Here is a 25,612-nt window from a genome sequence, read left to right as displayed (position 1 = left end):
GGAGGGGGGGGGGAGCACTTCTTGCTCCCCACCCTGTGATCGGCTGGCCACCCCATGTCCGCACACAGCGGGCAGTGGGGGGCCGCCGAGCACTGGCTCGCACGGTGGTCTTTGGCACCGCAGCGGTAACACTGACCGCTGCGGTCCACCGGCGAGGTGCACCACTGCCTCACGTGCCCCAATTCGAGGCAGCGGTGACACTGGAGCGGGCGCGGCGCGAGGATTTCCACTCGCGCCGAAACCCACCCCACCAACACACTCCCGGATTCCGCCACCTTACGGGCGGCGGAGAGGGGGCACCGGGCCCACACCGACCCGAGGCCGGAGGGCGACCTGCGGATCTCTCCGATCCGCAGGTCCTCCACAGGACAGTCCCCCGCCCTCGCAAGGGCACGGGACACATCCTGTGCGCTGACCGAGTCGTCCAGCCCACAAACACGCATCTCCGTGCGCTTCGTGGGCCGGGCGACCCGGACACCTCGCTCGCCCAGCTGCTCCCGGAGCCTCTGGGCGAGACGATCCGCCTTCGCGCCGCCCTCTGCACCGGGGATCTCCAGCAAGAGACCCCCGGTCACGGCCCTCTTCGCCCTCACGGAGGCGATGCCCACCTCTTCCAGGGACATATTCTCCCTGGCGAGCCGCATCGCCTGCGCGAGGGTCAGGTCGCCCCCCTGCGCAACGGTCAGCGTCACCGCTGCCGTTTTTGGGGGACGACCTGGTCGTGCGTTCCCGACCTTCGCGGCCTTTACCTTGGCCGCCGGCGGCGGAGGCGGAGGCTGCGGTTGCGAGGCCTTCCTCGCCGCCCGCTTCGCCTTCCGCCCCACCACCTCACTCCACGCCACCCCCCCTTGGGAGGGTGCTGTGGAGGACGCGACCACCGCGACCACGGGTACACCACCCTCCTTGAGGGTCGCGACCCGGGGCCCTGGTGCCGCAACGCTGGGCGGAGCCTTCACTCCGCCCTTCTTTGCCTTCCCCGACTGTACCGGAACAGGTCGGGGAGGCACCGCCTTCCTGCTGACCGCTCTTCCGGCGAGGAGCTCCTCCCGGAAGGCGGCCAGCTTGCCATCAATCATGTCCCCAATCCTCCTCAGAAGATCGTCTTCTGAGGAGGACGGGGACTTCTTTACGGGCGGAGTGCGGGTGGAGGGGCCCGCGGTGCCCCGCACCACTGCCGCCGCACTCCGCTTATTTACCTCCGCCGAGGGACGCGGCGGTGGAGGAGGAGGGAGGATGGGAGGGAGGGCCGCGCTGTTCCACAGCGCCTCTGCCCTCCTCCTCCCCTGTCGCTCCTCCTCCAACAGGAGCTGCAGACGGGCGTTCCGCCCTCTGAGCTCCCGCGCCGCCTCCCTCATTTCCTCCGCCGCGGCCTTCAGGGCCTCCGCGCCACCGCTTTTCTGCCCCTTAAAGGCGCAGGCAGCGGCGACTTTCTCCACCCGCCTCAGGGACGAGGAGATCCTCTCCGATATCTCCTCGGTCACCTCGTCCCTGAGGCAACTCAGCCTCACCGACGGGCTCATCGCCCCGCCCACCTCGACGACGGCCTGCCCCGCCCTGTTCCTCTTAGAGCCTATGAGGCTCCTGGTGGAGGAGAAGGACGAGACTGACGCAGTCTCGTCGTCCTCCTCCACCTTCCACGAAGCCGGGCCAGGCGCTGGAGGCGGCGCGAGCGCCGTCACTCCAGTCCCAACACCGCCTTCGTCCTCCCCCTCTGACTTACCCCGTCCCATCCCCGTTTTAATATTGAACTCCATAATATTCCCACGAGCAGGTCGGAAGAAAAGGTCGGCCCGGGCAGAGCCGCCTTACCCGGGTAAGCCTATATACTCCGGGGGTTCGGCAGGTTCCCCGGAGGTGGTTGCTTGGGATTGGGCCTTCTCCCCCAACCATGCATCCCATCGCCGCGCACCATAGCTTAGGATTGGAGGGCGATTTTATAGAGTCGCCATACTCGTGGCCCAGGCGGTTAAGCCAAGACCCCCGTTCCTCCTGCCGTCACGTACCATTCACAAAACCAATAGGGAATTGTGAATGGGTCGTTGTGACGACCAACAGGAGGCTTACGGTGTGTGTATGACTCGGGTACCCCGGGTTCGTTAAGCCCGTACTGCAGCTGAAAGGCTGGCAGCCCCTGAGGGGACACGTACGCTGTCTTGCCTCAACTCGCCCAGCCAGCCATTCTGGGAATGGATCTACTCAGCAAACTAGGGCTCACCGTCACTCTCGGCACCCGTCGTAGCCCCCTCTACCCCGAGGCCGCCACCGTAGACTACGCCGGCGTCCAGGGGAGTACGCCAGCACAGGACGCCGCCCTGAGACGACTCCTCGACCAGGAGCTCCCAAAATTCCAGGGGCTCCGGCCGACCACACACATGGCCGAACACCGAATCCGCCTGAAGACGCCCGAACCCGTGAAACAACGTTACACGCCTCGGAATCCGACGATACAGGCCCTCATCAACCAGGAGGTCGACAAGATGTTGGCCGATCGCATAATCGAACCGTCGTGCAGCCCGTGGAGCTCACCGGTGGTGCTCATCCGCAAGAAAGACGGAAAACACCGCTTTTGCATTGACTTCCGGCGCGTCAACCAACAGACGGAAAAGGACGCCTACCCGCTGCCCCAGGTCCAGGCCACGCTGGACAAACTCCGGGAGGCCAGATTCATCTCCACGCTGGATCTCACCAACGGATACTGGCAAGTACCGCTCGCCAAGGATAGCCGCCCGATCACCGCCTTCACAGTCCCCGGCCGAGGACTTTACCAGTTCCGGGTGATGCCGTTCGGGTTGCAATCTGCGCCGGCCACCTTCCAGCGACTGTTAGACGAGGTTATCGGACCAAAGCTAGAGCCCCGTGCTTTCGCCTACCTCGACGACATCATCGTGCTAGGGCGTACCTTCGAGGAACACCTCCAGAACCTGCGAGAGGTATTACAGCGACTCCAGCACGCCCAGTTACGAATCAATCCCGAGAAATGTCACTTTTGCTGCCGGGAACTGAAATACCTGGGGCACGTGGTCACCGCAGAAGGGGTGAAAACCGACCCCGACAAGGTGGAAGCTATCCACCGAGTTCCACCGCCGACTAACTTGAGGGAGCTCTGACGCTTCCTCGGGATGGTATCCTGGTACTGCCGCTACGTACCCCGCTTCTCGGACCTCGCAGCCCCGCTAACACGGCTGCTAGAGAAGCGACGGCGTTGGCAATGGACAGACGCCGAAGAGACCGCCTTCCAGGCCTTGCGACATCATCTCGCCACCGCTCCGGTATTCACCTGCCCCGATTTCGAGCGACCATTCACGCTCCAAACCGACGCCAGTCAAGAAGGACTCGGGGTAGTGCTCACCCAGGAACGCTCAACACCGAGCAAGTCATCGCCTACGCCAGCCGCACGCTCAACGCGGCAAAGCGAAACTACTCCGTTACCGAAAAGGAGTGCCTAGCCGTTGTATGGGGCATCCGAAAGATGCGAGCCTATCTGGAGGGTTACCACTTTACCATCCTTACCGACCACCAGGCCCTGAAGTGGCTACGCTCCATCGACAACCCGTCCGGACGATTGGACTGGAGCTCCAAGCTCCAGCAATACGACTTCGACATCCAGTACCGCCGAGGGGAAACCAACCTGGTGGCTGACGCCCTCTCCCGACAGCCAGAAGTGCCCAGCCTGGACACCGGCTGCACTTGGTACGACCGCATCAAGGAGGCGGTCGCCCAGGACGAGAAGAAACACCCGGACTTCTGCCTCCGCGAAGAGGGGCTGTTTCGCCGCATTCCCGATCCCACGGGATTCAACCCGGAGAACGAATGGAAGAAGTGCGTTCCCCGCGCACAACGCGAAGCAACTCTGCAAGCCGCTTACAACGTGCCCACCGCCGGGCACTTGGGCATCGCCAAAACCTGGGCTCGCCTCGCGCAACGCTACTACTGGCCCGGCATGTTCCGCGATGCCACCTGCCATGTTCGTCGCTGCAGTTCATGCCTACAATACAAGGCCTTGCAACGCGCCCCAGCCGGGCAGATGTAGACTACCCCGGCCGCACATCCGTGGGAAGTAGTCTCGGCAGACTTGGTCGGACCATTGCCACGTTCAAAAGGGGGCTACACCACACTCCTGGTCATCCAGGACAAATTCACAAAGTGGGTAGAACTACACCCTCTCCGTTCCGCCACCGCTCCAACCATCGCATGGATCTTAAAGCAGCGCGTCGTACTCCGCCACGGATGTCCATACCGCCTCATCACCGACAACGGACGGCAATTCGTCGGGAAGGAGGTTGCGAATCTATGCCGCCAATACGGCATCGACCATCGGACCACGCCACCATACACACCGCAGTGCAATCCGGTAGAACGGACCAACCGGGTAATCAAGACCATGATCGCCCAATTTACCGGCGAAGATCACCGCAACTGGGACCAATGGCTGCCGGAACTGACGTTCGCCTACAATACCGCACGCCACGACACCACGGGCCACACCCCGGCCTTCCTCAATTATGGACGGGAATTGCCGATTCCGGATCCGGTCCGGATCCGATCCCCGGACGCACCCGACGACCCCGGCCAGGCCGACTTCGAAACCTGGCATCGCCGTCTACGACAACTCCAGGACGCTTACCAGCTCGCCAGATGGACCCAGGCCAGAGCCCACGAAGGCCAACGGAAGACATACAAACTTCGCCGCCGGGACTGGCGACCCCAAATCGGCGACGAAGTAATACGGCGGGAGCACCACCTCAGCGCCGCCAGTCGAGGCTTTAACGCCAAGTTGGCGCCAAAATACGACGGTCCCTTCCGAGTAGTGGAATTCGAGGGACCAAACGTAGTTCGGCTCCGGCGCCGCGGCGCTCGAATCACCCGCGCCCACCTCCAAGACCTCAAGCCGTGCGCGCGCACCGAGGAGCCAGGAGTGGGGGAACCAAGCGACCCCCCCCCCCCCCACTACTCCGCAACTAGGTATAAAACCCGGCCGTCCGACCGCCGCTAGATCACTCTCTGCTCTGTTTCAGCATGCGGCGAACAGACGTTTTTCCAGCCCAGCAAGCTAGCGCCGGCGCAAGCCCACTCGGGTAATCACATCAACGCCCGGCCGAGTCCAGGCCTCGCATCCGGCCTCCGACCGGGCCACTACCGGCCCGAAAGTGCAGACCGCCACCACGTCTGCAGACCAGCACCCGGACCCCCGACCTGGGAGCGCTGGATCTGACGACCAGCAGCCGGCCAGCCACCTCCGAACCCGGACTCGTCAGGGATCTGGCTGCCCTGCGGGTGACCCCCGCAGCAGGGGATACACCGGGTCACCCCGTCCGGCCGACCATCCGCCGGGTAAGCCGCCTCGGCGGCCACCGGGTCCGGATGGACCCCGGTCCGCCGCCCGCCACTACCCGGGACCCAGCCGGCCCCAAAGAGCCGGCCACCAGCCGGTCCACTGTCCGGCCACCCGGCCAGACGGATACCGCCCGGCCACCCGCCAGGCGGACCAGCAGCCGGCCTTCACACCGGCCTACCAGCAGCCGGCCATCACACCGGCACACCAACAGCCGGCCATCACACCGGCCTACCAGTAGCCGGCCTACCAGTAGCCGGCCGACTAGCAGCCGGCCATCCACCAGCCGGACACCGCCCCGGCCTACCGCCGCTTGCTTTCTAGCTTCCACCTCGCCTACTAGCTAACTGCTTTCTTACTGGCCTGCGGCTTGCTTGCAGCCTACCTGCTTGCGTACTAGCACACCACTTTGTTACTAGCTTACTGCTTGGATACTACCATACTGCTTCATTACTCGCTTCCCGCTCGCTTACTAGCTAACTGCTATTTTACCAGCTTCCTGCCTGCTTTCTTGCTCACTGGTTGCTTTCTAACTTACAGCTCGCTTACTAGTTTGCTGCGTGCTCAACAGCTAACGGATTTCTTACTAGCCTGCTCCATGCTTTCTAGCTTACTGCACGCTTGCTAGCATACTGCTTCCCTACAAGCTTCCTCCTCGCTCTACTAGCTTACTGCTAGCATACTACTTGCTCACTAGCTTACTACTAGCTTACTCACTTACTGCTTGCACACTAGCCCCATGCTTGCTTTCTAACTTAGTGCTCCCTTACTAGCTCCCTGCTTGCTTACTAGCTCACTGCTTGCATACTGGCTTACGGATAGCTTACTAGATAACTGCTTTCCTGCTAGCCTGCTCCATGCTTCCTAGTTTACTGCTTGATTACTAGCTTGCTGCTTGCTTACCGGCTTACTGCTTGCTTCCTAGCTTACTGGTTGCTTATTAGCTTACCGCCAGCATACTCGCCATCTGCTTGCTTACTAGCTTACTGCTTGCTTACTGACATACTGCATGCCTACTGGCTACCTGCATTCTTGCTACACCGCTGCTTGCTTTGTATCTTACTGCTTGCTTACTAGCTCACTGCTTGCTTACTAGCTTACTGCTGGCTTACTAGATAACTGCTTTCTTACTACCCTGCGGCTTGCTTTCCATCTTACTGCTTGCTTACAAACTTGGTGTTTGCTTCTAGTTTACTGCTTGCTTACTAGCTTACTGCTTGTTTACTACCTTACAGCTTGCTTACATGCTACCTGCTTTCTTGCTACCCTGCTGCTTGCTTACTAGCCTGCTGCTTGCTTTCTAGCTTACTGCTCACTTACTAGCTCCCTGCTTGCTTGCTAGCTTGCAGCTTGCTTTCCATCTTACTGCTGGTATACTGGCATACTGCTTCCTTACTAGCCTACTCTCTGTTTAATAGCATACTGCTTTCTCACTATCTCCCTGCACACTTACTAGCCCACTGCTTGCTTACAAGATTACTGCTTGCTTACTGGAAAACTGCTTCCTTACTAGCTACTTGCTTTTTTACTAGCCCGCTGATTGCTCACTTTCGTACCTGCTGCTTATTAGCTAACTGCTTGCTTTCTAGTATCCTGCTTCCATACCTGCTTACTGCTTGTTTACTAGCTTACAGGTTGCTTACTAGCTTACTGCTTGCTTACTATCATACTACTTCCTTACTAGCTTCCTCCTCGCTTACTAGCCCACTGCACGCTTATTAGCTTACCTCATGCTTACTGGCTTGCTGCTTGCACAAAAGCCCACTGCTTTCTTAATTGCCTGATACTTGTTTACTAGCTGACAGGTTGCTTACTAGCTTACTGCTTGCTTACTAGCATACTGCTCTGTTACTAGCTTACTGCTTACTTACTAGATAGCAGCTTCCTTACCAGCTTACGGCTTGCTTACTAGATTACTGCCTACTTACTGGCTCACATCTTGCTTGCTAGCACACTGCTTTCCTACTAGCTTATAGCTTTCTAAATATCCTGCTGCTTGCTTACTAGCTTACTGGTTGCTCACTAGCTTGCTGCTTGCACACAAGCCTCCTGCTTGCTATCAATCTGACTGCTTGCTTCCAAGCCTGCTGCGTGCTCTCTAGCTACCTCTCCGCTAACTAGCTCACTACTTCCTTCCTAGCATGCTGCTTTCTTACTAGCTAGCATCTTTCTGACTAGCCAGCTGCTTGCTTACATGCCCAATGTTTGCTTAGTTGCTTACTGCTGGCTTACTAGCGTACTGCTTTCTTACTTGCCTCCCGGCTTACAAGCTCGCTGCTTGCTTGCCAGCTCACTGCTGGCTTACTAGCTCACTGCCAGCTTAGTAGCTTACTACTTGCTTCCTAGCTAACTGCTTTCTGACCAGCCTGCTGCTTGCTTACGTGCTTACTGGTTGCTGACTAGTTCACTGCATGCTCAATATCTGGCTGCTCTCGTGCTTGCCTGCTGCTTGCTTTCCAGCATACTGCATGCTTACCAGCTTGCTGCTTGTTTCCAGCTTATTGCTTGCTTACTAGCATGCTGCTTCCGTACTAGCTTCCTGCTCGCTTACTGACTCACTGCATGCTTACTAGCTTAGTGGTTGCCTACTAGCTTAATGCTTGCTTACTAGCTTCCTGCTCCCTTACTAGCTCACTGCTTGCTTACTAGATTATTGCTTGATTACTAGCATACTGCTTTCTTACTAGCTAATTGCATTATTACTTGCCAGCTGCTTGCCTACAAGCTAACTTGTTGCTTACCAGCTTACAGCTTGGTTACTAGCTCTCAGCTTGCTTACTAGCTTACTACTTCGTTACTGGCTTACTGCTTGCTCACTAGCTTACTGCTTGCTTACTAACTTACTGCCTGCTCAATAGCTAACTGCTTTCTTAATAGCATGCTGGTTACTTACTAGCTTCCTGCTCGCTTACTTGCTCACTGCATGCTTACCAGCTTCCTGCATGCTTGCATGGTTACAGCTTCATTACTAGCTTACTGCTTGCTTACAAGTTTACTGCTTGCTTACTAGTTTACTGCATGCGTAATAGCTTGCGGCTATCTTGCTAGCGTGCTGCTTGTTTTGTAGATTTCTGCACGCTTACTAGCATACTGCTTCCTTACTAGCTTCCTCCTCGCTTTGTAGCTTACAGCTTGCATACTAGCTTTTTTTTTCGTGCGGAAAATCTTCGTAAGACACCCTTCCACCTCTTTGGGGAGAGGCGAGCGGGGTGTGTGGGATTCCCCGCGCCCATGGAATGGCGGGTGCGGGACCTACCCACTAAAATCCCCACGGTGGCCCTTCCGCAAGATTTGGGAGGATACCGGGAATCACTCGAAGTATATTTCCGGTATCCTCCCCGTGCCTGCGTTGTGCGCCTATCTACGGGAGGACAAAAGGGTCCCACCTGTTGTCACGCTATCTCATGGCGGCAGGACGAGGTCATTCCGTCCTACCGCCATCTGTCTCGGGGCCGCTTTCAGTGGTGGTTGCGAGACCCAACTCCTAATCGCCCGCGACCCTATTTCTACCCCTCGGCGGCTGGTGGCTGGTGGCCGCTCCATGCCACCGAGGGTGCCTTCCGATGCGCCGGAACGGAATTAGGGTGGCACTCTCACTTCGGTCCAACCCCGCGCCTCGTGGCTGGAGGAGGCTCCCTTCAGGAACCCCCTCCCAGCCGGGGTCATCCGCCACACCGCGGGGGCCGCCCACGACGCCCGGCGCCTGGGCGGATCCCTCCTTCCACCAAACGAGCACGAGCCTCAGCACGCCGCTGAAGGTCGCGCTCCCTGCCCGCGGCCTCCTTCTGCAACATTACTTTCTCTCTGAAGGAGGCCACGGCCCTCCACTTCCGCTCGCTCCTGAGCATGGCGCGCACCATGCCCAGCAGCGAGACATCCCGCCCGATTTCGCCAACCAGGACACAGCGCTCCCCCTCCCACGCAGGGCACACCTCAAGGGTGTGTTCAGCCGTGTCCTACTCAGCGGCAAAATGACAGCAACGCGCCGTCGGCTCCTTCCCTATCCGGCACAGGTAACTCCCGTAGCTGCCATGCCCGGAGAACACCTGTGCCATCCGGTAAGTGAGGCTTCCATGGCCTCTGTCCAGCCACTCACTCACAAGTGGCCGTACAGCCCCGACTATCCGGTGCCACGCGGTTGGCAGAGCCAACCGCTCCTGCCACGCGAGCACCACGAACTGCCGGGCCTGGCGCTTCAAATTGCCCCAAGCAGGTTCCTGCTCTCCCGGGACCGCCCCCACTCCCGCGCGACGGTCGACACGATGACGATACATCATCGCGTGCGACCGCGCGAGGAGATCCATGGGCGGCATCCCCGCAAGGACCGTCGCCGCCTCATGCGACACGGTCCGGTAGCCGCGGACGATCCTCAGCGCCATCCGCCTCTGCACCCGACGCAGCATCGTCATGCTGCGCCGGGAGGCCGCCAGGTCGTCCGCCCAGACGGGGGCCCCGTATTGGGCCACCGACTGAACCATTGCCACATAGAGGCGGCGAACTCGTCCCGCCGGGCCCCCCAGGTTGGGGAGGATCCGGCCTAAAGCCGAGACCATCCTCTCCAACCGGGGAACCAGGCAGCGGAAGTGCTCCTCGAAGCGCCAGTGGCTATCGAGGATCAGCCCCAGATACCTCATCCGGGGCTTCACCTCGATATCAGTCCCACCCACCCGGATCAGGGTGGGTGGCGGATCCTGCCCAGGTGAATGTAACGCTTTCACCTCGGTCTTATGGACCGCCACCGTCACCCCATCCCCCTGATCCGGTTGCCGACGCGTTGCGCCCCCTCATCCGCGAGGCGCTTGGCCCACCCCCACTGAGCCCCGACGACCAGCACCAGTGTGTCATCTGCGTAACACACGGCGCTGACGCCGTCAGGGAGGTCGGCCCGCAACACCTTATCGTACGCGATGTTCCACAGGAGTGGCCCGACGACCGACCCCTGCAGAACACCGCAGTACACCTCTCTCCGCATATCTCCATCCCGGCCCGGATTCTTGATCCACCTGCCACGGAGATAATCCCCGACGGCTGCCCTGAGATACGGTGGGGCCCGATGATCTTCGAGCCCCCTCCATATCTCTTCCCAGGGATGGGTGTTAAAGGCGTTGGCAATATCCAACGATACTGCCAAAGCCATCCCTCGCCGGGAAACGGCCGACTCCGAGAGGGCCCTGGCGCGACCTATCGCGTCGATTGTCGATCGACCTTCCCGGTGACCGTACTGGCAGTCGGCCAGGCCGGGGACACCACGCGACAGGTCCTCGACGAGGAGGGCACCAATCACGCGCTCAAAGAGCTTGCCCACCTCGTCGAGAAGACAGATGGGCCGGTATGCGGAGGGATATTCTGCGGGCCGACCCGCCTTCCGGAGGAGGACCATCCTCGCCACTTTCCACCTATGGGGGAATCGCCCGTCCCTCAGGCATCAGTCAAACAACCGCCTGAGGTTGGCCCCAAGGACGCACTGGGTCAAAACCCAAACCAGGCCGGGCACACCATCCGGCCTCGGGGTCGTGTTACGCGCCCCGAGCCGTTTGATCGCCGTGGCCAGCTCCCCCTGCGTGACCACCAGCACGGCCACCCACTGAATTGCGACAACCGGCGCCGCCGAAGGTCGTGATCCTCCCTCCCCAATTGGAAAGAGAGTATTAACCACGTCCTCCAGCAGCCGGGGGTCAAGATCCTCGGTGACAGGGGGCGCTCACGGGCGGAGCTTATTTAGCACCACCTTATACGGGCGCCCCCAAGGATCGTAATCGAGGGTCTGGCAGAGCTCCTTCCATGCCCGGGTTTTGGTCCGTTTGATGGCGACCTGCAGAGCAACACGAGCCGTAGAGTATGACTCATACAGGTCATCTGCCCTCGCTCGCGCCATGCCATCGTCTCTTAGTAGACGACGGCGCGCGCGGGTGTACTGGCGTCGGGCGCCCACACTCGCGACGCGCAATTCTGCGATCGCGGCCGACCACCAGTACACCGCCCGGCGTGGAGAAGCCCGCCCGACCCAGGGCATCATCGCGTCGCAAATATTTGCGACTAATCCCCCGAGCCGAACGACCTCCTCCGCTAAGCTTGGCAACTCGGCCGCCCCCTGCAGCCTAGTTGCAGCGAGGGCAGCTGCCATCATAGAGTCCTTGTTTAGGCGCTGAAGCGCCCAGCGGCGCGGTGGGGCGCCAATCAGCCGGTGGTGTCGGGATGTACATCTGGGGGCAGAGACCTCTATCCGAATATACCGGTGGTCCGAGAGTGTCTTTCACCCCCCCCCCCCCAACCACCTGCCATCCCGACACCATGCGCACGGTGTTGGGGGTCCCGAATCCAACATCCACGATGGTCCCCCCATATCGCATCACGCACGTGTTCACCGAGCCCCGGTTCAGTAACCGAAGGTCGAGCCCGGCCGCCCAGTCGCCCAGGGTCTCGCCGCGAACAGAGGTCCTAGCGAATACGCACGCCACCGACTTGGCGTTAAAATCCCCCAGGACCATCACCGGCTGGGCCGCGCAGCGCTGCACGCATGCCGCGACCTCGGCCAGGTACTGCTCGAACGCGGCGTGGCCGCTACGGGGCGAGATGTAGCACCCCACCACGGCGACTCCCCCTTAGTCCACGGCGACGAATCTCCGACCGCGCTCCAGGATGGAGAAAGGCGGGGTCCCGTCGACTCCTACCAATACCGCCGCCACCAAGCCATCCGCGTCCCACACCCAATGAGGGTGATCAAGGACGCGGTACGGCTCGGCGGCGACCGCCGGGCCAACCCCCCTCTCCGCGAGGACTTGGGACATCTTGTCCTGTGCCGCGCGGCAGTGGTTGAGGTTGGCCTGGAGGAGGAGACGGGGCGGCATTACTTAGCGGCCGCCCCAGCCTCCTCCTGGCTGTCCGTCCCCGTGGCACCGTCTACCTCCATTATGGACGATGCCAACGACCGCGGTGCCTGAACCGGAGAGGGCCGACTCCCCCTCATCTTCCGGGAGGGGGGAGAGCACTTTTTGCACCCCACCCTGTGATCGGCCGGCCTCCCCAAGTCCGCACATAGCGGGCAGTGGGGGGCCGCCGAGCACTGGCTCGCCCGGTGGTCTTTCGCACCGCAGCGGTAACATTGACGCTTGCGGTACACCGGCGAGGTGCGCCACTGCCTCACGTGCCCGAACTCGAGGCACCGGTGACACTGGAGTGGGCGCGGCGCGAGTATCTCCACACGCGCCAAAACCCACACCACCAACACCTACCCGGATTCCGCCACCTTGCGGGCAGCGGTGAGAGGGCACCGGGCCCACACCGACCCCAGACCGGAAGAAGACCTGCGGATCTCCCCGACCCGCACGTCTCCATCGGGGCAGTCCCCCGTCGTCGCTATGGCACGAGACACATCCTGCGTTGTGACCGAATCGTCCAGCCCACAAATGCGCAACTCCGTGCGCTTCGCGGGCCTGGCCACCCGGATAACCCGCTCGCCCAGAGCCTCTGGGAGAGTCGGTCCGCATTCTCCCAGCCCTACGGTCCGGGAATCTCCAGCAGGAGGCCCCCGGACACGGCCCTCTTCTTCCTTACTAGCCTGCTGCTCGCATACATGCTTACCGGATGCTTACTAGCTTACAGCTCCCTTACTCGCTTACTGCTTGCTTACAAGCCCGCTGCTCGCTTATTAGATTACTGCTTGCTTACTGGCATACTGCTTTCTTACTAGCCAGCTGCTTGCTTACTAGTTTACTGCTTTCTTACCAGCTTACTGCTCGCTTACTAACTTACTGCTTGCTTGCTAGCTTACTGCTTCCTTACTAGCTTCTTGCTTGCTTACCAGGATACTGCCTTACTACAAACTTACTTCTTCCTTACTAACGAACAGCATTTTAACTAGCCTGCTGTTTGCTTACTAGCTTACTGTTTGCTTACTAGCTTACTGCATCGTAACTAACTTACTGCTTTGTCACTAACTTACTGCTTTGTTACTAACTTACTGCTTTGATACTAACTTACGGCTTTGTTACTAGCTTACTGATTGCTTACTAGCTTACACCTTGCCCACAAACTTACCGCTTGCCAACTATCCTACTGCTAGCTTACTCCCTTACTGGTTGCTTTCTAGCTTACTGTTTGCCTCGTAGCTTACTGCTCGCTTACTAGCTTACTCCTTGCTCACTAGCTTACTGCTTGCTAACTATCCTACTGCCAGCTTACTCCCTTACTGCTTGCTTTCTAGCTTCCTGTTTCCTTAGTAGCTTACTGCTTGCTTACTAGCCTACTGCTAGCTTACTCCCTTACTGCTTGCTTTCTAGCTTACTGTTTGCTTCGTAGCTTACTGCTCGCGTACTAGCTTACTCCTTGCTTACTAGCTTACTGCTTGCTTACTAGCACACTACTCGCTTATTAGCTTACAGCTTGCATACTAGCTTGGTGCTTGCTTTCTAGCTTACAGCTTGCCCACAATCTTACTGCTAGCTTACTCGTTTACTGCTTCCTTACTTGCTAACTGCTTGCCTACTAGCTAACTGCTTTCTTACTAGCCACCTGCTTGCCTTCTAGCTTACTGCACGCTTACTAGCTTGCTGCTTGTTCTCAAGCTTACTGCTTTCTTACTAACTTCCTGCTTGCTTACCAGATTCCTGGTTCCCTAATAGCTTACTGCTGGCTTACTAGCATCCTGCTTCCTTACTAGGTCCATGCTCGCTTACTAGCTTACTGCTTGCTTACAAGCATAATTCTTCCTTACTAGCACACTGCTCGTTTAGAATCTTACTGGTTGCTTACTAGCTAACTGGATGCTTAGTAGCATTCTGCACCATTACAAGGACCCTCCTCGCTTGCCACCTTACCGCTTGCTTACATGCTTACTGCTTGCATGCTAGCATACTGCTTGCTTACTAGCCAGCTGTTTGCTCTCTAGCATACTGCATCCTTACTAGCTTTCTGTTTGCTTACTAGCTTGCTGGTTCCTTAATAGCTTACTGCTAGCTTACTAGCATTCTGCTCTCTTACTACGTCCCTGCTCGCTTTCTAGCTTCCTGCACGCTTACTGCTTGCCTACTAGCCCGCTGCTTGCTTATTAGCTTACTGCTTGCTTACTAGCATACTGCTTCCTTACTAGCTTCCTGCTCGCTTACTAGCTCACTGCTTGCTTCCTATTTTTCTACTTGCTCTCTCTCTTACTGCTTGCTTACTGGCCTTCTGCTTGCTTTCTAGCTAACTGCTTGCCTCACAGCGTGCTGCTTGTTTTGTACCTTACTGCTTGCTTTCTAGCACACAGCTTAATTACTAGCTTACTGCTTGCTTACCAGCTAACTGCTCAGCTACAAACTTGCAGCTCCCTTACTAACTCACTGCATTTTTACTAGCCTGCTGCTTGCTTACTAGCATACTGCTTTGATACTAACCTACTGCTTGCATACTGGCTTTCTGCTTGCTTACTAGCATACTGCTTTGTTACTGACTTACTGCTTGCTTACTAGCATATTGCTTCCTTTCTAGCTTCTTCGTCGTTTACTAGCTCACTGCTTGCTTACTATTTTACTACTTGCTTACCTACTTACTACCTCCTTACTAGCTACCTGCTATCTTACCAGCTTACTGCTTGCTTACAAGCCTACTGCTTGCTTACTAGCTTACTGCTTGCTTATTACCTAACTGCACTCTTACTGCATTCCTGCTTACTTCTTAACACATTGTACGTCGGCCCCGCGAAAACGCGGGATTCGAAGTCTATCGCGTGAGCGCCGGGCCTGCGAAAACGCGGGTTTCGAAGTCTGCCGCTTCAGCGCTGGGTCTGCGATAATACAGCATTCTTTTCTTTGGCGATTTGTTGGCTGTTGTCATGACTACGCTGATGCAAGAGTTACTCTTGGGCATCGTATACTGTAGCCAGTATTTCATGGCTTTACGCTTTTAGTTGAACAGCTTAATAGGCCTTCTTATTCTGTGCATTTTTACTCCTATAATGTGAGTAAATTTACTGAGAATATGTCGCTGATCCTCTATCAGATTATTCTATACAATCAGAAGATTCTGATATAGAGGTCGAGAACAGTGATAGTGATGTGATTCCAAAAAGAAGAAGAAGAACTGTTCCATTGCAGTATTCCAGTGATTTCGATGATCTAATTGATAGTGAAATGTTCACAGAATCACATAGTGACACTGAATCATGGTCAGATGTTGATAAAGCTGCTAACGTTCCAGATTTTATTGCGGAATCTGGTCCAATGATTGCTCCTGCTAATAAGCAGAGCATAAAAGAAATCGTCGAAATGTTTATTGGCAATGATTTATTTCAATTGATGGTAAATGAATCAAACATTTATTATCATCAAAATAAGGACAAGATGTGTAATGGTAAAAAAATGCCTAAGTGGAGAGATGTTTGTCTAGGCGACATGAAGAAATTTCTTGGTTTGATTATATTGATGAGTCAAGTAAAGAAAGATCGAAAAGATGATTACTGGTTCACAGACTTTTATACCAAAACACCATCGTTCTCCACGGTAATGTCGCATAACAGATTTCGCCAGATTTGGGATACATGGCATTTTTCATATAATCGTACAACAGCTGGTTCTAATAAGCTCGGGAAGATTCAGCCAATACTGAGTTATTTATTAGATAAATTTAAATCAGTATACACGCCGAAAAAGGAGCTTTCGCTTGACGAATCTATTATTCCATGGCGTGGAAAATTATCTATAAAAACGTACAATCCCGCAAAAATAATAAAGTATGGCCTACTGTGTCGTATGTTATGTGAAGCTAAAAGTGGATATATTTGCAACTTTTTTTTTTTTTTTTTTTTTTTTTTTTTTTTGTCGTGGGGAAAATCTTCGAAAGACTCCCTCCCACCTCCTTGGGGAGAGGTGGGAGGGGTGTGTGGGATTCCCCGCGCCCGTACAACGACAGGCGCGGGACCTACCCACTAAAAACCCCACGGTGACCCTTCGGCACGCTTTGGGAGGATACCGGGAATCGCTCGAAGCATTCTTCCGGTATCCTCCCCGTGCCCGCGCTTTCGCGCCCATCCCCCGGGGGGACAATCGGTCCCCCCAGTAGACACACTGCCTCATAGCGGCGGGACGGGGCCAATCCATCCCGCCGCTATCCGTCCCGGGGCCGCGTTTAGTGGCGGCTGCGAGCCCCAACTCGCAACCGCCCGCGACCCCGTTTCCACCCCTCGGCGGCCGGGCGTTCATGGCCGCACCAGACCGCTGAGGGTGCCTCCCCTTGCGTCGGACCGGTAGGGGGAGGCACTCCTACCCCCAACCGGTCCGACCCGGCGCCGCCTGGCGGGAGGAGGGTCCCCTCAGGACCCCCTCCCAGCCTAGGTCATCCGCCACGCCGAGGCGGCCGCCCGCGACGCCTCGCGATCGGGCGACGACCTCGGGCCACCGCACGAGCGCGAGCTTTAGCGCGCCGCTGAAGCTCGCACTCCCTCCCCGCGGCCTCCTTCTGCAACATTACGTTCTCGCAGAAGGAGGCCACGGCCCTCCACTTCTCTTCGCTGCCGAGCATGGCGCGCACCACGCCCGGCAGCGAGACATCCCGCCCGACGACGCCGACCAGGACACGGCGCTCCCCCTCCCACGCGGGGCATACCTCCAGGGTATGATCCGCCGTGTCCTGCTCAGCGTCGCAGTGGCAGCAACGCGCCGTCGGCTCCTTCCCTATCCGGCACAGGTATGTTCCGAAGCTGCCATGCCCGGAAAACACCTGTGCCAGTCGGTAGGTGAGGCTGCCATGGCCTCTGTCCAGCCACTCCTTCAGGAGTGGCCGAACAGCCCCGACAGTCCGGTGCCCCGCGGTTGGCAGAGCCAGCCGCTCCTGCCACGCGAGCAACACGGACTGCCGGGCCTGGCGCTTCAAATCGCCCCAAGCAGGTTCCTGCCCGCCCGGGACCGCCCCCACCCCCGCGCGACGGTCGACGCGGTGCCGGTACATCACCGCGTGCGACCGCGCGAGCAGGTCCATGGGCGGCATCCCCGCTAGAACCGTCGCCGCCCCATGTGACATGGTCCGATACCCGCGGACGACCCTGAGCGCCATGCGCCTCTGCACCCGACGCAGCATAGTCATGCTGCGCCGGGAGGCAGCCAGGTCGTCCGCCCAGACGGGGGCCCCGTATAGGGCCACCGACTGGACCATTGCCACATAGAGGCGACGAACTCGGCCCGCCGGGCCCCCCAGGTTGGGCAGGATCCGGCCCAGAGCCGCAACCATCCTTTCCAACCGGGGGACCAGGCAGCGGATATATTTGCAACTTGGAAATATACTGTGCGAATGGCAAAAAACTAGGCCAAACTATAATGTCGTTGCTCGATAAACATATAGGACTGGGGTATCATGTATATATGGATAATTATTATAACAGTATTTGTACCGCAGAATTGCTTCTGAAAAATGGTACACGAGTTTGCGGTACAATTAGAGCGAATAGAGGTGTTCCCGAATCTATGAAGCATATCAGATTAAAAACTGGAGATTATACATTTAAAAGAAAAAATGAAATTTTAGTACAGGCGTGGAAGCCAAAACACAAAATCGTATACATGGTTTCTACAATACATTCGGGAGAACTAACAAACACGAAAAAGTACATTGGAAAACAAAACAAGAAATTATGAAACATCAATCTGTCATAGATTATAACAAATATATGATGGGCGTAGATTTGGCCGATCAGTTTTTATCATATTTTTCCATTATGAGGAAAACAGTGAAATGGACAAAGAAAACAGTTTTGTTTCTTTTAAATTGCGCATTGTTCAATGCATATAGATTATATGTTGAGTTCAATGGTAACACTATAAAATGTCAAAAATTTTTACATGCTGTTGCATGTTTATGGATCGAGGAATATCCAAGTACTCAAGATGTATCGAATGATTGTGTGGAACGAACTTCTGCATTAGTTCCTACACCTCGCACATCAAAATATGATCACCCTCAGAGACCATCGGGTGATATAAAGAAGCATAACGTTACTCGAATTATTGGATCTGGGAAAAACCGATATGTACGACGTCCATGCAAAGTTTGCTCTGCTAGCAAAAAAAGAAGCGAGAGTAGCTTTATGTGCTCTCTGTGACTAGTACCTTTACATCTTGGAAAATGTTTCGAAAAATACCATACATCTCTTAAATATCAATATTTTTCTTTCCGTTAATATTATATATATGTAATAATCAATCATCAAATAAAACAGGTGTATTTTTTTATAACTATAAATTAAAATTTTTTATTTTGCTTCTATTTTTCGTCATCGTTAAATTGCATAAAATGAATATGTAAATCAATTTTAGTGTATTACAATAATGTATAAAATTTTAAATATTTTCTTCACCTACTCATTGATCGTCAACAAGCGACTCATGCCGGCGCCTAGGCTTTACGCGGTCGATACTGTGCTGGAGCTCAGATTTTAAATGTCTCAGATGCCACCGGCGTACAATGTGTCAACTGACTGCTTTCTTACTGGCAAGCTGCTTGCTTACTAGCTTACTGGTTGCTTGCTAGCTAACAGCTTGCTTACTAGCTTCTAGCTTGCTTAATAGCTTGCTGGTTGCTTACCAGCTTACAGCTTTGCTACAAACCTACGGATCCCTTACTAACTAACTGCAATTGTACTAGCCTGCTGCTTGCTTACTAGCTTACAGCTACCTTACTCGCATCCTGCTTGCTTACTAGCCTGCTGCTTGCTTACTAACATACTGCTTGCTTACTAGCATACTGCTTCCTTACAACCTTCCTGCTCGCCTACTAGCTCACTGCTTGCTTACTATCTCACTACTTGCCTACTAGCTCACTACCTGCTTACTAGCAACCTGCTTGCTTACTACCTTACTGCTTGCTTACAATCTTACTGCTTGCACACTAGATTGCTACATGCATTTCAGCATGTCACTGCTTACTGGCGTCCTGCTTCCTTACTAGCTTACTGCTTGCTTACTACCTAACAGCTTTCTTACTACATTACTGCTTACTTCTTATCTTACTGGTTTCTGACTATCCTGCTGCTTGCTTACAATCGTACTGTTTGCTTATTATCGTACAGCTTGCTTAATACCTTAGTGCTTGCTTACAACATTCCTGCATTCTTCCTAACATACAGCATTCCTACTAACTTACCGCTCTCTTACCAGACGAGTGCTTACTACCTTCCGGCTTGCTTACTACCATAATGCATCCCTACTAGCGCCCTGCTCGCTTACCAGCTTCCTCCTCACTTACTAACTCACTGCTTGCTTACTAGCTTACCGCTTGCTTACTACCATAATGCATCCTTACTAGCGCCCTGCTCGCTTACTAGCTCACCACTGGCCTCACCAGCTTACTGCTTGCTTACAAGCTTACTGCTTGCTAACTAGCTTACTCCTTGATTATTATCATACTGCTCCCCTACTAGCATCCTCCTCGCTTACTAGCTTAGTGCTTGCCCACTTGCTTGCTGCTTGCTCCCTAGCTTACTGCATGCTTTCTAGCTTGCCGCTGGCATTCTAGCTTACTGTCTGCTGACTAGCTTACTGGTTGCTTACTCGCATACTGCTTGTTTACTAGCCCGCTGCTTGCTCTCTAGCATACTGCTTCCTTACAAGCTTCCTGCTTGCATACTAGCTTACTGGTTTCTTACTAGCAAACAGCATGCTTACAAGCATTCTGCTGCATTACTGGGTCCCTGCTCGTTTACTAGCTTACTGCTTGCTTACTAGCTTGCTGATTGCTTACATGCTTACTGCTCGCTTACTAGCATACTGCTTGCTTATTTGCTTACTGCTTGCCTAGTAGCTTACTGCTTGCTATCCAGCAAAATGATTCCTTACAAGCTTCCTGCTCGCTTACTGTCTTACTACTAGCTTGCTAGCTTGCTACTTGCTATCTAGCTCACCGCTTGCTTACTGGCACACTGCTTCCTTCCTAGCTCCCTGCTCCTTTACTAGCTCACTGCTTGCTTATTAACTTGCTGCTTACTTTATAGCGTATTGCTTGCTTTCTAGCTTACTGCTTGCTTTCTAGGCTTACTGCTTGCTTACAAGCTCACTACTTGCTTAATAGCTAAATGCTTTCTTACTAGCCTCCTGCTAGCTTACGCGCTTACTCCTCCCTTACTAGCCCTCTGCTTGCTTTCTAGCAAACTGCTTCCTTACTAGCCTACTGCTAGCTTACTCGCTTACTTCTTGCTTACTAACCCGCAGCTTGCTTTCTAGCATACTGCATCCTTACTAGCTTCCTGGTTGCTTACTTGCTCACTGTCTGCTTTGTAGCTTACTACTTGCTTACTAGCTATCAGCTTTCTTACAAGCATACTGCTAGCTTACTCCCTTACTTCTTGCTTTCTAGCCCGCTGTTTGCTTTCTAGCATACTGCTTCCTTACTAGCTTCCTGCTTGCTTACTAGCTCACTGCTCGCTTACAAGCTTACTGCTTGCTTACTAGCTTACTGCTTTCTTGCTAACAAACTACCCTTTTCCTAGCCGAATGGTTCCTTACTTACTTTCCGGTTGCTTACTAGTTTACTCCATGCTTACTAGCATCCCGCTTTGTTACTAGCTTACTGATTGCATTCTAGCTAACATCTTTCTTACCAGATTACTGCTTCCTTACGAGCTTCCTGCTAGCTGGAAATCTCATTGCTTGGTATGTAGGTTACTGCTTGATTACTAGCATACAGCTAGCTTACACGCCTACTGCTCACTTACCAGCCTGCCGCTTGCTTTCTAGCTTACTGCTGTGTTACTAGCCGAATGCTTCCTTACGGTCATACTGCCTGCTTACTAGCTTACTGCTTGTTTACTAGCCTACAGCTTTCTTACTCGCTTCCTGCTCGCTTACCAGCTCACTGCATGCTTTCTAGCTTACTGCACGCTTAACAGCTTGTTGCTTGCTTACTAGCTTGCATGCTTGCATACTAGCTTACTTGCTGCTTACTAGCTTGCTTGTTGCTTACTTGGTTACTTCTTGCTTACAAGCATACTGCTTCCTTACTAGCTTCCTGCTCGCTTACTAGCTCACTGCTAGGTTACTAGCACACTGCTTGCTTACTAGCCTACTGCTTGCTTACTAGCTTCCAGCTTGCCTGCTATCTTACAGCTAGCTCACACGCTTACTGCATGCTTACTACCTTGCTGCTTGCTTTCTGTGTTACTGCTCGCGTAACAGCTTGCAGCTTGCTTTCTAGCTTTCTGCTTCCTTAATAGCTTCCTGCTCGCTTACTAGCTCACTGCTAGCTTTCTAGCTTTCTGGACGCATACTATCACACTGCTAGGTTACTAGCTCACTACTTGCTTACTAGCTTACTACTTGTCCACAAGCTAACAGCTTTCTTACCAGCTCATTGCATGCTAACTAGCTTCCTCCTCGCTTACCAGCTCAATGCAACCTTACTCGCTTACTGCTCGCTTACTGGACCGCTGCTTGCGTTCTAGCTTACTGCTTCCTTAATAGCATCCTGCTTACTTACTAGCTCCCTGCTAGCTTACTAGATTATTGCTTGCTTACTAGTTTACTGCATCCATACCAGCTTACTGTTTGCTCACTAGTTTACTTGTTGCTTACTAGCTTACTGCTTGCTTTCTAGATCACTGCTGCTGTCTAGATTACTGCTGGCCTGCTAGCTTACTGGTTGCTTGCTAGCTTACTGCTTGCTTACTAGCCCCCTGCTTGCTTTCTAGCTTACTGTTTCCATACTAGCTTCTTGCTTGCTTACTAGCTTCTTGCTTGCTTACTAGCTCACTGCTTGATTTCTAGATTACAGCTAGCATACTAGCTTACTGCTCGCTTACTCGTTCACTGCTAGCTCTCTACCTTACTGCTGGCTTACAAGAATACTGCTTCCTTACCTTCTTCCTGCTCACTTACTAGCCTACTGCTTGATTACTGGCTTACTTGATTCTTACCAGCTCCCTGCGTGCTTGCTAGCTTGCTGCTTGCTTTCGAGCGTACTGCTGGCTTACTAGCATACTGTATCCTTACCAGCTTCCTGCTTGCTTACTAGCTCGCTGCTTGCTTACTAGATTACTGCTTGTTTACAAGCTCACTGCTCGCTTACTCGTTCACTGCTAGTTCTCTACCTTACTGCAGGCTTACAAGAATACTGCTTCCTTACCTGCTTCCTGCTCACTTACTAGCCTACTGCTTGATTACTGGCTTACTTGATTCTTACCAGCTCCCTGTGTGCTTGCTAGCTTTCTGCTTGCTTTCGAGCGTACTGCTGGCTTACTAGCTTACTGTATCCTTACCAGCTTCCTCCTCGCTTACTAGCTCACGGAATGCTTACTAGCGTACTGCTTGCCTACTAGCCTGCTGCTCGCTTTCTAGCTTACTGTTCGCTTACTAGCGTGCAGCATTCTTGCTAGCTAACTGCATCATTACTAGCCTGTTGCTTGCTTTCTAGCTTACTGCTAGCTTACTCGCTTTTTGCTTGCATACTAGCTTGCTGCTTGCTTTCTAGCTTACTGCATCGTTACTAGCTTTCTGCTTGCATACTATCTCACTGCTTTCTAACTAGATTACTGCCTTCTTACTAGCCAATTGCTAGCTTACTCGCTTCCTGCTTGCTTACTAGCTAATTGCATACTTACTAGCCTGCTACTTGCTTACTAGCTTACTTGTTGCCCACTAGCTTACTGCTTGCTTACTGGCATACTGCTTCCTTACTAGCTTCCTGCTAGCTTACTAGCTCCCTGTTTGCTTACTAGCGTACTGCTAGCTTACTCGCTTACTGCTCGCTTACTAGCTTGCTGCTTGCGTCCTTGCTTACTGCTTACTTACTAGCATACAGCTTCCTTGCTAGCTTCCTGCTCGCTTACTAGCTCACTGCTTGCTTACTAGATTACTGCTGCTTACTAGTTTACTGCTAGCCTACTCGCTTCCTGCTTGCTTACCAGCACACTGCTTCCTTACTAGATAATGCATTCTTACCAGCCTGCAGCTTGCGTACTAGCTTATTTGTTGCTCACTAGCGTACTACTAGTGAGCAACATATAAGCTAGTACGCAATCTCCCCAATCCTCCTCAGAAGTTTGTCCTCTGAGGAGAACGGGGAACTCTGCGCGGCCGGAGTGCGGGCGGAAGGGCCTGTAGAGCCTCGCACCACCGCCGCCGCACCCCGCTTATTTGCCACCGCCGGGGCACGCGGCGGAGTTGGCGGGAGGATTGGAGGGAGGGCCGCGCCATTCGAGCATGCCTCTGCCATCCTCCTCCCCCTTCACTCCTCCTCCAACAGAAGCTGCAGACGGGCGTTCCGTCCGATCAGCTCCTGCGCCGCCTTCCTCATCTTTTGCGCAGCCTCCCTCAGGGCCTCTGCGCTGCCGCTCTTCTGCCCCTTAAAGGAGCAGGATGCGGCCACCTTCTCCACCCGCCTCAGAGACGAGGATATCCTCTCGCAAATCTTCTCGGTTACCTCGTCCCTGAGGCAACTCACCATTACCACCGGGCTCATTGCCCTACCCACTCCGGAGACGGCCTTCCCCGTCCGCTTCCTCTTGGAGCCTATGTGACTGACACAGTCTCGTCGTCCTCCTCCGCCCTCCACGAAGCCGGGCCAGGCGCTGAGTGAGGCGTGAGCGCCGTCACCCCAGCCCCAACACCGTCTTCGACCTCCCTCTCCGCAATAACCCGCCCCAACTCCGTTTTGTTATGAAAATCCATTTAGTTCCCACACGTAGGTGGGAAAAAAGGTCCACACGGGCAGAGCCACCTTACCCGGGCAAGCCTAATACTCCGGGGGTTCGGCAGGTGCCCTCGGAGGTGTTCGCTTGGGATTGGGTCTTCTCCCCCAACCATGCATCCCATCGGCGCGCACCATGGCTTACGATCTGAGGGCGATTTCATAGAGCCGCCATACTCGCGGCCCGGGCGGCTAAGCCAAGGCCCCCGTTCCTCCTGCCGTCACGTACCATTCACAAAACCAAAGAAGGAACAGCGGATGGGACGTTATGACGGCCAACAGGAGGCTTACGGTGTGATAAGCATCAGGTACCTCGGGTTCGCTACTCCCCGTACTGCGGCTGACGATTGCCGGACACAGTCCCTGAGGGTTGCAAACTAGCTTGCTGCTTGCTTAGAAGCTTGCTGCTTGCTTCTAGCTCCCTTCTTGCTTACAAGCATACTGCTTCCTTACTAACTTACTGCTTTGTTAATAGCTTACTGCTTTCTTTCAAGCGTCCTGTTGCTTACAAGATGACCGTTTTCTTACTAACTTACTGCTTTGTTAATAGCCTGATGCTTGCATTCTAGCTCAATGCTTGCTTACTAGCTCACTGCTTGCATACTAGCTTCCTGCATGCTTTCTAACTTCCCCCTCGCTTACTAGCTCACTGCTTGCTTACTTGCATGCTGCTTGCCTACCAGCTTACTTGTTTCTAACTAGCTCACTTGCTGATTACAAGTATACAGCTTCCTTCCTACATTCCTGCTCGCTTACTGGCTCACTGCTTCCATACTAGCTTCCTGCTCCCTTACTATCTCACTGCATGCTTACAAGCAAACTGCTTGCGTACAAGCTTACTGCATGCTTCGTAGCTTGCCGCTTGCTTACTAGCATACTGCGTTCTTACTAGCTAACTGCATTCTGACTAGCCTACTGCTTGCTTACTAGCTTACTTCTTGCTTACTAGATTATTGCATCCTTACTAGCTCCCTGCACGCTTACTAGATAACAGCTTGCTCTCTAGCTTACAGCTTGCTTGCTAGCCTACTGCTTGCTTACGCGCTTCTTGCTTGCTTTCTAGCCTACTGCTTGCTTAATTGCTAACTGCTTACTTACTAGCTTACAGCATGCTTCCCAACTTGATGCTTGCTTGCTAGCTTTCCGACTGTTACTGGCATGCTGCGTCCTTACTAGCACACTGCTTGCTTACTAGATCCCTGCTCGCATACTAGGTCACAGCTTGCTTACTAGCTTACCTGTTGTAAGCAAGCTGAATGCTTGCTTACGTGCTTGCTGCTTGCGTTCTAGCTTACCCTCTGCTTACTAGCATACTGCTTCCTTACTAGCTAATTGCTTTCTAACCAGCACACTGCTTGCTTGCTAGCTTACTGCATGCTTACTAGCATACTACTTCCTTACTAGCTTATTGCATGCACATTAGCATGCTGCTTACTTTCTAGCTTTCCGCCTGCTTACTGGCATGCTGCGTGCCTACTAGCACACTGCTTGCTTACAAAGCTTACTGCTTGTTTACTAGCTTACTGATTGCTTACTACTTTCCACCTTTCTTCCTAACTTACAGCTTTCTTACTAACTTGCTGCTTGCATAATTGCTAACTGCTTCCTTACTAGCTTACTGCTTGCTTACTAGCT

General features: G+C 54.0%; 1 protein-coding gene across 1 annotated transcript; it reads left to right on the top strand.

Annotated features, from left to right (window-relative positions):
- Nucleotides 1-4,381: 4,381 nt before the first annotated feature.
- LOC143350688 (uncharacterized) lies at nt 4,382-5,212 on the top strand. Its single transcript, XM_076782711.1, has 2 exons — nt 4,382-4,828; nt 5,042-5,212. Exons 1-2 carry the CDS (start codon nt 4,382-4,384, stop codon nt 5,210-5,212), a joined length of 618 nt encoding a protein of 205 aa, XP_076638826.1.
- Nucleotides 5,213-25,612: the final 20,400 nt, after the last annotated feature.

This window comes from Colletes latitarsis, unplaced genomic scaffold, assembly GCF_051014445.1.
Source record: "Colletes latitarsis isolate SP2378_abdomen unplaced genomic scaffold, iyColLati1 scaffold0013, whole genome shotgun sequence".
In the NCBI taxonomy this organism is placed as follows: Eukaryota; Metazoa; Arthropoda; class Insecta; order Hymenoptera; family Colletidae; genus Colletes; species Colletes latitarsis.
The sequence above is the reverse complement of the archived record's forward strand: the minus strand, read 5'-3'. Positions and strand labels throughout refer to the sequence as shown.